Below are 12,971 nucleotides of genomic sequence, written 5' to 3'. Positions count from 1 at the left end.
TTTTGCAAAATTTATCAAGTGTATTTTTACATGGTTGATTAATTATTTTGCTTTAATAAAGTATTTTTTGATCAAGTTTCTCGGATGAATTGAATTAATTTTCGTATTTATTATATATATATATATATATAAATTTAAATGGTTATTAATACACAATAAATAATATTTATTTTATAATAGGACGTGTGACTGAAAGTTTCGAACCGATTCGTTTTCTCAATTGACTCGACGATGATGTCCTCGTCTTGTGATTCGAATGAAAACTACTTTTCGCAATTATAGCATTTTCACCAATGTTTCTTTGTAAAACATCTAAATTTACAAATAGTCTCTATTACATTCGAAAATTGAAAGTAGAAAATTATCTACACTGCGAATCAAAAGTTTGAAATCGGTTATACACAATTGCTAAAAAATTTTAAAAATTAAAAGAAAAACGAGTAGAAGATGTAAAATAAATAAAATAATAAGAAAAATCAGCAACAAACGGGATACTTAATTACAATTGAAAATGTGATTTCAAACTTTTGAGCGGTGGTGAAAATGTGTAGCAATGATATAAATTTACCAGACGAGGTTTGGTCAACGATTCCAGTTTCATTCTTCATATTTCCATTCAATTTCACCAACTTGTTCATCTTTGTGGAAACCTCTTTGGGCTTGCCCTCGTCATTGGTCAGACGAGACCTTTTCACTTTCTTTTCATCGAAGGCGATGACAGAGTTTACGGAAGAAGTGTCCATGCATTTTCTACACCTCCACACGATTCTTGGATCGTAGACGTCGATATCGACGACAGGGGGTTGATGGCACAGGGGATGATAGACTTCTTGACATTCTTGACACTCCAACAATATCAATGGTCCTAGCTTTGCCCCGTTACAGATCTTTCGTCACAAGCAAAAATCGAATTAGATATATTAAATAAAATATGAAATTAAAAATAAATTAGAAATCGTTAAAGAGATATTTTAAAGACTTATATAAAGCTAGAAAATTGGAATAAATAATAGGAATGTTAGTAAAAAAAAATTGGAAATTAAAGAAGTTAAAATATTTCTATTGCATTGAATATTGTAGATTTTATTTATTCAGATTTTAAAGTATATAGATTTTTAGTCCAAGATCATCTGAAATATAAATAACAATTATAAGATGAGTTTTTTTTTAATTATGAATACACATATACGCAACATAATATGGAATATATAGTAAATATAAGTTGAACTTAGTTTCTTCAAAATAATCTTGATTTTGATATGTTGCTAATTTTTTTTTTTATTTAAATTTTTAACATCCTGATACATACATATTTCTCTTTCTTGCACTTTCTCTCGAGCTGACTTCACAAGAAAATGTTTATTATATAATTAATCAGAAAGGAGAAAAATGATGGATGTCATTAAAATTGTATAATATTATAATTTATAATTTACTTTACTAAAATATCACCAAAACCTTGCACAATAATCCATCTCCAGATCCTTCATCAGGAATGGATATCCTCGGGATGTCTCCCTTCTCGCTGCAATCCTCAACATCCGTCGTATCAATTATTTTCATCGGTTTCCAATTATTCTCTGTCATCGTGTTATCGTTATTTCCAAAAATCAACTGACTTCCGGTTTTCTTCGAGGCGGTGTTCCTTTTCCGCGAGGACGTTTCCGATCTTTCGTTTGATTTCCCATAGATTTTCGTATTTTGCAAAAATTTCTTTGGCATCCTCGCCATCAAAGTTTTGTCAAATCCATACCTTCTTTCAATGAATGTATCGAGCATTTTACGAAGTTTTTCTGTGCTGTCGTCTTCCGTCGAATGTAGAAGCGCTAATGCGTTGAAAAAATCTTCGTCTATATCGGATGCATCTTCGGTATCCTCGTACATTGTGAGCTATTTTTATTTTTCAATTTTTTATTTCTTTTTTAAAGAGAAGAATTTACATAAAAAATTCTTCAGGCAAATTGTGAAATATCGTCAAATAAAATGTGAAATATGAAAGAATGAATGAATAAAAGAAGTGGCATTGATTTAATTCTTGATTATCGTATTAAGACTCATTTAGACTCGGTTCAATTCTGTTCAATCATTTTTATATGCTATAATCAATAATTTTTGTAAAAAAAAAGTAATATCGTTTGATAAAGTGGATAAACAAATAACCTTATTTCGATAAATTAACCAAAAAAAAGATTATAACTTAACAGAGCTGTAAAAAAAATAATTTAAAAGTGAGATGTTTCCGCTCCTTACCGTCTCTAATAATTCACAAATTTCAAATTTTCAAGAAAAAATTCAATTATCTCTATAATCTGGAAAATGGTGTTAAAAAAATTAGCACCGAAGGCGAGCGCGTTCGATTACACGAATAGTAACAATACTAATACAAACTTGAGATGGACGTGCATTGTGAAATATGCCGAAGGAAAGTAGTTGATATTTATCAACTTGAGTATCGACTTGCCTGCCGATTGTAACATCGATAAAATTGCATCGATGCGCTATTGTTTTCCAAGAGAACTGACAAGCTGCCAATCGGTTTACTGCAGTTATACAGGGTGTTAAGAAACGTGTGATATATTTTTCGAAGAATTGATTCTATTTCTTTGCTATCCTATATCGAATTAGTCTCATACTATTTCATTCGATTCTCTTCTATTGTAATATGTATAAAATATAGGAGTTACAAAAGTTTTCGTATAAATATATTAAATTTTTTATTGTTTGGAAAAAATAAACCATAATCCAATCAACCAAATATATTATTTTTATGCTAACTAATAATTTTTAAGATTCCACATAAAAAATATTAATTTAATAATTGTTTATTCATGCACACACAACTTTCAAATCCTCTTTTAATTTCACGAAATTCTCAAACACTCACTCTCTCCATTTTAGAAATTAACAAAGAATAAATAATCGATCATCGTAATAATCGAAATTACAATCGAAAATATCTGAAAGAACGAATCCTCTTAAAATCTCTCGATATTCACAAAACTCTCGAAACTCCCACCCTCGAAAATAGTCGAGACACCGCGAGACGCCGATCTCGCATCCGATCTCGTTCGAACAGAACTCGAGTGGGAGGAAGGGTGGAGGGGGAGAGGGATGACTCGGGCAAACTCGATGAAGAAGACGTAGGAAGCGTAAACGTCTAAGGAAAGGAGGCAAGAGGGGACGGGGAGAAACGCGTAGCTCACCTGGCATACCAGCAGAGTATCGCGACACATTTTGATCGAATTCTTCTCGAGGTCGAGGAATGCCGGTATCTCCGGTAGATATTATTACATATTTAGGTGGAACGGTGCGCTCTCCCGGAGGTAATACACTTAGACGTATTCTCTCTCGGTTTGCGCCTCGATGTCGATGTGTTGGTGACGTAGCGTGGTACATGGGTATTGGTGGGCGAAAGTGGGGGATCGCGAGTAGTGGGGATAGTGGAACCGGAGGATATGTATCTAGCTTTACTCTCGCGCACACCGGCTCTCTCTATAACCGTGCCTCTGCTCCGACCTCGAAGGATCGCAGTTCTGCGCGATATCCTGCATATCTCGGCATACCGTCCTCGTCGTTTCCGACATTGTTCCCCGGCCCCGGCCCCGACCCCGGTGTCCTGGCTCCAGCTCCCGATCCAACGGCGAATAATCCTACTCGTTCGACGTCTACCGGGCCCGGCTTCTCAGCTGGATTCCACTCGATTCTGGTACCGTGCTTGCAGCACTGAGGAACCATTCCCTGTCTATAATTGAATAATAATTGAATGGTTTTTCGGTACGAACGAACTTGTCTGGAGAGCTTTTAAGTTAAAATTGATATTCAGTTATGATAAGATATTAGAAGATGCATATTTTAATCCGTTAAGAGGTTATGTCATACGTATGTGGATGCATATTTGATCAAAATTATTAATAATAAATTATTAATCTACAGGAAAGAGGATATTTTTTTTATTATATAAATTATTATATATTATTTTATGTTATTATTTTGTATTAACTATATTATACCAATCTTGTTTTCGATCTTTTTAGGTTAACAACATGTTTTAGATATAATAATAATATATAAGGAAAATTTCATATTATGAAATGAAATTCATTTTCAATGACGAAAGATTAAAGGAAAAGTCGTAATGTGTTATTTCTTCGTTTTTTTCGTTGAATTTGTTTGTTTGTTTGCATGAAGAAGTTAATGTTGGAAAGAGATAAGAGAGAAAACTTCCGGTATTTTATTAAAAATTTATCTATACATAGAAAAGAAAATATTGCATTTTCTTACGTTTGATATGTCAAAGTTATTGCAAGATCTATGTAAATATATGTAAGTATATTTAAAATATATAAATAATAAATTTAAATTATTAATAGAGCGATATGAACCTTTGATTTTCTCGTCTATATAATATTGGCAGAAAATTAGAGATATCATAAGTGTATATGTATGTTGAATTAATGCTTTATTTGATATATTGGTTGAAATCAATAAATGTAATTAATAACAACGGTTTCACGGTTCAGATACTTGTAATTAAAGTGAAATGAGAATTTATATGTTCATCTCATAAAATTAAATAAAGTAGTCAAAATAATATGTAAATTAATATGTAAATAAATTTTAGTTAAAATTAACATATCGAAAATTATATAATAAATAGATCGTTTTAAATCATTCGTTAGCATAAACAATATTATCGAAAAGTATGAGATTATTCACGGTAGTAATTTTTTTGTTGCATTATCTCGACGATAATATTTTCATATTTGATTATTTTTTTATTGCAAGTTTTATGACGCTTTCCTCGCTTTTCTCGACGATTTTGTTATTTAAAAAGAAAGAGCTATTTTCGATCCATTCCAACGACGAACGTTCGCATCACCTCATAAAGTTCGAAAACATTTCTTATAAACGGGAGATGTTTCGCGGGGGTGAGATTCCTAACGGAGCTTATCACAGGGAAGATTTACTTGCACGAACGACAAGCTACAAAAGTATTAAAATATCGCGTGAACGGTGCATTCAAGGAATTCTCGTATCGTGTCCGTGGATGCTTTTATAAAACATTACTTTTTCCTTAAGTCTTTTAAGATTTATTTATACGAAATAAATTTAGAACGTTTTAAAACATTATAAGTATTTTTTATAATCTATTTTAATTCTCTTTTTTATTATTTATACATTTAAAAATTTCTTTATTATTTTTAATGAAAATATTTTTTTTTACAGCGAGATTTTAATTGAATTGAGAAGAAAATATAAAATAGAAATATGAATACATGGTAATATTGTTCATGATTATCTATATTGTGTCAAATACTAAATTTATTGTATATGTTGTGTTATATATTGTGTGTTAACATAGATTTCAAATTATATTTATTATAGAATATTATTTGTATAAATTACATTCATAATTTCACAAATACTAAATACTAAACATTGCTAAATCTAATTTTTTTCAAAATTAATTAATATTAAAATAAAAATATATCATTATAAATAATTTTTAAATAATTACATTGCATCATTTGATAGAACAAATCTTACAATATAACTAATACTCAAATATAATTTTATAATTTTTATTATTGATTAAAGATCGAAGATCCTTGAAATGTTACGATTTCGATAATAATTGTTCCCCAAACGCGGTATCCACGATATAATCTGGCCATTGTCGAGACGTAGCAAATCCAAGCAGAAACTGGAATTGGCCAGCTTCTGTGTCCTGCGGTGCAGTTTCAAACAATGCAGGAACAATAGATGCAACTTTCGTGAAATGATAATTTCAAGTTTGCTCTAGTTTCGACTTAATAAGTTTATATAACAAGTATCGCACCGTTACGTTCAACTTCCAAATTTGCGTGCGAGAAAAGATTTACTATGATATGATCCATCGTGATAAGAATAAATTAAAATAGGCTCGTTAATTTACTTACCAATTGAAATACATGAAACATTGCATAACATGAATACTCAAGAAACTTAGAATTTAAAAAAGAGATAATAATGTTTGTACAGGATATCCAAGTTTAAAGATAATATATCTATTATATTATATTTTTTTTAAATGGAATTATGTAATTTTTAATAATTAATTGATGGAAAAGAAATTGAATCTATAAAATAATAATTTTTCAATTTTATAGTATTTTATTTGAATAAAAAATAAAAATTTCTTTTTTAGAAAATTTTTACGAATGATTGTATATATCAATCTTTGATTATATATAATGTTACATTAAGCTTTGTTATTGATAAATATATAAAAATTTATCTTTAATATTAATAGTAATATTTATACAGACATTAATTATTATCACTCTTTAAAAATGACTTATTTATTTTTTTGGATATCTATTGTGATTATGTGAGATTTTAATGATAGTTCACTGTAATAAGAACTTCACAATGGTTAATTTACGACGTTGCAAATTTTTTCGCAACCATCAAATGTAGTCAACAATGTCAATGAACTTTTATAGAAATATTGGTTTGAAATACATAATGCAATAATTAATTAAACGCAAAATTATATTGTTATATAATATCTTTTAATATAATGCATTATTATAATCATGTGTATGAGATTCCATTTAATTTATATATAAAATCGAAGATAAATAATAAATAAATTAATTTAATTTTTATTTTACAAAATATGTAATAAGTACGTGATAATGCAAATATTTTTCATGATTTATTTATTATTTTATTACATCTTAAGTAAAAATATAATTTTAAATTAATTTTATGAAATTAATAAATAAAATAAATTGTTACGTTTAATTGATAAAACATGAAAAATTTATTTTTAAAATATTATTGTAATTAATTTATACATAATTTATTAGAGTAATCGCATTATAATCATAGAAATAATAATTTTATGATCATTGCTACTGTTTCGCTAAGCTTAAAATTAGGACTTTAAATTTGATAGGATAAATGAACATTGTCGAAAGTTTTACGATTTTACTATGGACATTAAGGACAGTTCACAACATACCAATCATGCCGCGTATGCTCCCATTGAAATAGCTCAAATAAATAGAGATCACGAGAAGAAAGATAATTATTAATTTGATTGTTATAAAAAAATTTATAGCAAACAACAAAATATTGTATATTTTAATAATTCATGAAAAAAAAGAAAATAATATCACAAATTTAAATTATAAAAACTTAAATATAATTGAAAAACTTAAATTTAACTTGGAAAATAATTTTGAAAAAATTAAAAAAATATATTTTTCAATATTGTTTAATTTACAAATAATTTATTTTTTAATTATAATTATATATTTATAATATTTTTAATTTTGTAATTATATATTCTTAATAACAATAATAATAATAATATTTAATTAATATTTTTATGTTTTAAATATTCATATATATAATTATAAAACTATATAATAACTATATAGCTACTTAAAGTATATAGTTAAAAAGAATAGTTTACATAGTTAAAAGTTTTATTCAACATTTCCTTCAAATTCATGCTATTTATAAATGAAATCGTGACATCTTGTATGTATTTTAATACGAAGTTTATTCAGAAACAACGCACAATATATACATTGGATTAGAAAATTTGAATTTCATTTTAAAAGTAAAGTTTCAAACGCGAAACAAATTTACGAATGCGTAGTATCGTATATGGTCATACTTTAATCAAGGGTAAAGAGAACTGTGCACAAAATTGCCATAGAACTAACGGAATCGTTTAGTCCGCTCGTCGACATGTCACGAAAATCGAGCGTTAACGTAATTAAGTAATTAAACCTCGCGGGTGAAATCGGACCGTACCTTTCCCATTCAATGTGTCGCGTTCGCTGAAAACCCGCACGAAAACTGCGCGCGTTTCAGCCCCGCGGCGTGGCAGCCTCTGTCACTGTGCACGCTCCGCTACTCTGTGGTCGTTCGTAAACATTTGTCGGGTACAATGTGTCCAACTGACAAAAGGAGCTTGTGCAGTACAGCGCGCGCGTTTAAAAGCATTAATTACGACCGCTTTTGTCTCTCTGCAAAAGGCACGCTTTGAACGTCATTTTGATACGTGACATTTGATTTCACGAACGTTTTGTCATGTTTAAAATCGGCCCGATAAACGCTCAACGTGTGCACACGCGTCGGACAACACAGACAACTTTCAACCTATCAACGGTTCAGAAAACATAATATTCTTTATTTTCTTTTTCACGCGACTTTTTATATTGTTTTTAATGCTTATGTCAAACATTCCGTGTGTGAAAAATGTGTAAGTAAACGTAAATATTGTGTAATAATTCTCTTATATCGTTTATTCTTTTTATGCAATTGTAATTATCGTTTGATATTAGTGAAAGAAGTGGAACGAATTAATGGGATATGTGTAAATATATTTATTACTTATATTAATCATAAATTTACTTATTTTTTACGTTTTTTTACTTTATTGATTTAATGATTTAAATCGATTAATTAATTTAAATTTATTAATTTAATTTTTCTAGATAAGCAAAACAAATTTTTAGTATATATTTTACGAAGGTTAGAAATATATTCAATTAAACAAGTGAAGTTATTTTGCTTAATAATTTTGGTTATGAGTTTAACTGAAGCTTAAATTTATATTTATTAATTTCACATTTAGCAAATATTATTTTAATTTTTATTCTTCAAAACACATCTTTTATAAAATGATTGTTTAAATACATTATCATATGCTTTTTATATGCATAAATTAATTGAAATAATAATTAATAATTTAAATAATTCTTATTTAATCTCATTAATTAAATTCTCATTAAATCTTTACTTATTTTCATAGATTAATGCATCCTTAATAATAATATACACAAAAACATATTGAAAAAAATTATTGTTTTTTCTCGATAAGATTGTGTAACAATTGACTTCTGTAGATAAAGTAGAAAGCCGATTATCCGGGCAAGTAGTGAACTGGTTTGATAAATTTGTAACAATATATTCAATTTATTTTTTTTAATAAAGATATTAATTATTAAAATATATACCATAAATGCAAAAAACTTAGATTTAAAAATCTATAAAATTAAATATTAAGTGATCAAAAAATATTATAAATTAAACTACAGAATTATAAATATTAATTTGTTATTTTAATATATAATTTTTTTATTTTTAATGCAATCAATTTTTAATTTTTATATACAGTGAAATTCTTCTCATGATTAATATAATAATAATATAATAATATGTGATATAAAATTATATGTATTTATAATTTTTACAACATTCTTTTAAAAATTGGGATTTCAAGTATAATATTGATATATTGAATTGAATGAAATTAATTGTGTTAGTAAATATTATTCAAAATCCTTATCTATTATATTTTACAAATTATCTATTGAAAATTCTGTACAAGAAAATCTTGAAATCAGAATAAAAGGAAAGCGTGAATTTAATGAATAGATTCTAAAATAAATTACTATACAAATATAAAAGAAAAAATAATGCGAAGAATGATGGAGGGTAAAAAGTCATTTTTCAAATGCACGTCACTTGACAATCTTAAGGTAATGATGCATTTGTTTGGGTCAGTTGTCTCGCATTCAGCTACCATCGGTTAATCCCTAGGATCTGTTAAGTACACAAATGGCCCCAGACAGTCTGCTACCGAAAATGTAAACCATTCACTTTTGTAAGCGAACTAATTTATGTAAACAAACATTAAAATTTACACGATCGTCATTATCGCATCGTAAAATAACAGAAACGTAATTGAATCTATTGTAAATATTTAAATAGATAAGCGACTATTACTAAAATGAAATGAATTTTTATTATGAAATATTTTTTACATTGAAAAGCATCTACATTATAAAAATAAAAAAATTCGTTAAAAGAATTAAAAAAAAAAGTGTTTCGTATACAATATATATGCAATGATTTTGTTGATATATGTTTAGTTTAGTCAAATTGCATGGAAAAAAAAATGTATACAAAAAAGAAAAGTGGTCATTTTGTGGTCTGTTAGTTCATGCGTTGCCATTTATCAAAAGATTCATTCGAAAAAGCTAAAACGTAACCTCTGAAATTCAACAAGTGCCCCTCAAACTTGAGCGAGAGAGAATAAACGAGTAAGCGAGTAACAACATCCAACCTCTATTACGTGCGTGACGCGACTGATCTCCCGTGCGGGGAGTGGGGAGATGACGGTCCTGTATGATGTAGTGGGGGTAGATGATCGGTCGAATTCGGTGCAATTCGTACATCGTCGGTTGCGCTCGGCTTCTGGTTTCTCCCGCGGCCGCATAAGCGGTGTCAGCGTGTGCGCAGACCGGCTGCGCAGCAGGCGTGTGCGTTGTCCAGATTCTTTGTGCCATTCCTGGCATACCAAAAACAAGAGTGGTGACTGCGCTCGTATTTACCGGGGTGCAGCCTTGCGCGCTAATATTACTGTGCGAATTTTACCCGTGGTGTAAAGGCCCCGCGCGCGCGCGACGCCACGTCAGCTCGCCCAGTGGTAAGTACATTAAAGAAAATAGTGTCGAAACATCCTCGAAAGAGCGCGTCTATTCGTCCACGCCCGTGTGTCCCAGCGGCGTCGTCTCACACAGGGGCCGCGCACGGAACGGATTCGACAGCAGCGACGACGGCGATATACACACCGTCAGACACGGACAGATGGACAGACAGACGAAAGGGAGTGAGAAACAGAGGGAGCAATAGACGCTTGTGTGAAAGAAAGAGACGAACAGACAAACTGACCGTGCGATAAAGACAAATATTACGGAGGAAAAGGGAACATAGACGCGACATAGTGCGTGAACGTGTATATACGTGTCCGTTTGATTGTGTTCTGTATCGGTCAAAAATATTACCGATCTTTCGCATATTCCTCGTGTGTCGTGATTGTCAGGTTCGTATTTCCGGTGACCGTGATGTTCGGCTCCGTGTTGCTGCTAATGATACTCTGTTCCTACTATTGCTATTGAGAGTAAGAAGGAAAGAGCGAGTAAATGTGTATGTGAGAGCGAGTAAGAGTATGAGAGAAAGGATAGAAGGAAAAGAGAGGGAGAGAGAAGGAGAGAGAGAATGACAGAGAGTGTGATGAAACGATAGTCGGATCAGTTTGATAAACGAAGAGCTCGAGTTGTGCCGGTCTATCGCATCTATCCGTGCGGTCTGGTGGTGCATTGGTGCATCCGTCTTTGTTCGATTGTCGCGTGTTTACGAGCGTTGTGTCAGCTGTGTGTCAAGCGAACGGTTCAGTGTATGTGTGTTACCGAAGCGTGTGCAGTCTCTCTGGCAACGTGTACGGACTCGCTCGCACGGAGACTCGTCGAGGAGGTTAGGACGAAGCGCGATCGGTCGGCGGTGTGCCGGTGGTGGTGGGCTGCGTGCGTTTCCCCGAGGAGAGCGCGCCACGACAGAAACGTGTGCCTCTGCCTAGTGCCTGCGTGCCAGCCCGCTCGCTCACCCGCTTCTGGTGAATTCGTATGGTGAATTATTGATCCGCGGCGGCGTGTGCGTGCGGAAAAACCGCGCGAGTAAAAGAGAGCGATTCACGGTGGATAGGAAAACCGAACGGATAAACGGAGAAAACATTGAAAGAAGACAGTAACTACAAACCGGCTCCCGTTTATACCGGTGTCTTTTGTTTTGAAAACTGTGCGCGCGCGAACACGCACTTCGTATTATACATATATTACGGCTTTTAACAAGCTCTGGAGGTGGAACAGTGGTGGCAGCGACGGATTTTCTTCCCCTAGGTGGGACCAAGCGAGAAGTGTTCGCACATATTCCATTACTTTCAACATAACACGCGTCTACGTGTCTCTCCTTTTCTGTCATTCTCTCTCATTCTTTTCCTTTCTCCCTCTTTCCTCTTTCTTTCTCTTTCTATCTATTTCCCCGCTCTTTCTTCACCGCTCTCGCGTGTTATATGTGTGTGCGTTTCTCTCCGTCTCGCTCTGTCTGCGTTACCTTCGCCGCGTGTGCGTCAACGAAACTAAACGCGGGAAAAGCTCGGCGCGAAATATATTCGAGGGGAATGTACACGGTGCTTATCGTGAAACGCGGTGCGTTTTCGTTGCTCAACCAGTGAGTGCCTCAGTGTAGAGATACGAGAATACGGGATATTTAGACGGGAAGCCCGTACAAAAGCATGTTGTCGTCGTCGTAAGACGACGACGACGACGGTCGCGACAACGACGACAACCATCACGACGATAAACGTTCGAGGAACTTAAACGCGACGCTGTACGCTTTGTCGCGCTCTTTCGAGTCTTGATAATCCAGGACAAGCAAACCCTACCTCCACCACCGCGACTTGGATGGATACTGTGCATTATTTCTGGAGTGAGTTTCTCTTTTAATCATGCGCTTGTATATGTACGGATATACACTTGCATGGAACTGCGTTACCTTGTGTTCTGTGTGTATGTATGTGTATATGTGCGTATATAACACGTGCATATGTGTATATGCACATGTGTGGATGTGATGACGAGTGTCTTGTAATGTGCGATACCGCGTTGCTGGACTTTTTCTCGTTTCTCGCTCAATATTGTCGCCGTCGGGACACGCGTTCGTGTAGACAATTTACGATTATTACGATTATCATTTTATTTTTTCGATCCTTTTCACTGCGTAATATTATTCATAAACATTATGTCATAATTTTTCTTTTAACTTTTAATATCATGAATAGTAAATATAATATATAATATAATAAAAGTGGACTTCGTTTATATCTATAGTAGGTAAGGTTAATTTTTTTGAAAAAGTCGATATATGCAATTATGATTTGTTTGAAATCTCATTTCGTATTTGTACTGTATAATAAGAAAAATATCATCGAAGTGACAGTGATTCTAATACTATAACGTTATCACAGTAGGTTATCAAAGTAATTCCACGGTAACATGGTAACACGCCATTACATAAATTTAATCGGATACTTGTTATCGTGGCGGCTAACCGGGTACGACCAGGTA

General features: G+C 32.1%; 2 protein-coding genes and 1 long non-coding RNA gene across 11 annotated transcripts in view; 2 read left to right on the top strand and 1 right to left on the bottom strand.

Annotated features, from left to right (window-relative positions):
* Positions 1 to 89: 89 nt before the first annotated feature.
* On the bottom strand, positions 90 to 10,272 carry LOC107994808 (integrator complex subunit 12-like). 3 transcript variants are annotated; one of them, XM_017051865.3, is made up of 5 exons: positions 10,059 to 10,163; positions 2,389 to 3,742; positions 1,459 to 2,309; positions 569 to 887; positions 90 to 312 (listed from the first exon to the last, which is right to left on the bottom strand). In XM_017051865.3, exons 3-5 carry the CDS (start codon positions 1,882 to 1,884, stop codon positions 167 to 169), a joined length of 891 nt encoding a protein of 296 aa, XP_016907354.1. In that variant the 5' UTR covers positions 1,885 to 2,309; positions 2,389 to 3,742; positions 10,059 to 10,163; the 3' UTR covers positions 90 to 166. The 3 variants fall into 3 exon arrangements, with proteins under 3 accessions (XP_016907354.1, XP_061934535.1, XP_061934531.1); XM_062078551.1 differs by having other exon boundaries at positions 1,459 to 3,742; positions 10,133 to 10,272; XM_062078547.1 differs by having other exon boundaries at positions 1,459 to 3,742.
* On the top strand, positions 3,738 to 6,532 carry LOC114577114 (uncharacterized). Its single transcript, XR_003696913.2, has 3 exons — positions 3,738 to 3,879; positions 4,035 to 4,323; positions 5,227 to 6,532. It is a non-coding gene; the product is annotated as an uncharacterized LOC114577114 (long non-coding RNA).
* Positions 7,542 to 12,971, top strand: part of LOC107994675 (protein scalloped) — a 176,814-nt gene continuing 171,384 nt past the window's right edge. For 2 of the 7 annotated variants that reach the window (XM_062078431.1, XM_062078399.1), the window contains exon 1: positions 7,542 to 12,333. In XM_062078431.1, coding sequence (XP_061934415.1) covers positions 12,309 to 12,333 — 25 coding nt within the window. In that variant the 5' untranslated portion in view covers positions 7,542 to 12,308. The remainder of the gene's footprint in view (positions 12,334 to 12,971) is intronic. The other 5 variants (XM_062078427.1, XM_062078380.1, XM_062078484.1 and 2 more) reach the window with 4 other exon arrangements.

The sequence above is a fragment of the Apis cerana genome, linkage group LG1 (assembly GCF_029169275.1).
Source record: "Apis cerana isolate GH-2021 linkage group LG1, AcerK_1.0, whole genome shotgun sequence".
Classification (NCBI taxonomy): Eukaryota; Metazoa; Arthropoda; class Insecta; order Hymenoptera; family Apidae; genus Apis; species Apis cerana.
The sequence above is the reverse complement of the archived record's forward strand: the minus strand, read 5'-3'. Positions and strand labels throughout refer to the sequence as shown.

Excerpts from the sequence above, each read along its gene's own strand:
- LOC107994808 (XM_062078551.1), bottom strand. The coding sequence starts at position 1,884 with ATGTACGAGGATACCGAAGATGCATCCGATATAGACGAAGATTTTTTC. Across the intron at positions 888-1,458 it reads GAGATGGATTATTGTGCAAG|ATCTGTAACGGGGCAAAGCT; the intron begins GTTTTGGTGATA and ends TTGTGACGAAAG. Across the intron at positions 313-568 it reads CGTTGACCAAACCTCGTCTG|ATGTTTTACAAAGAAACATT; the intron begins GTAAATTTATAT and ends TTGTAAATTTAG.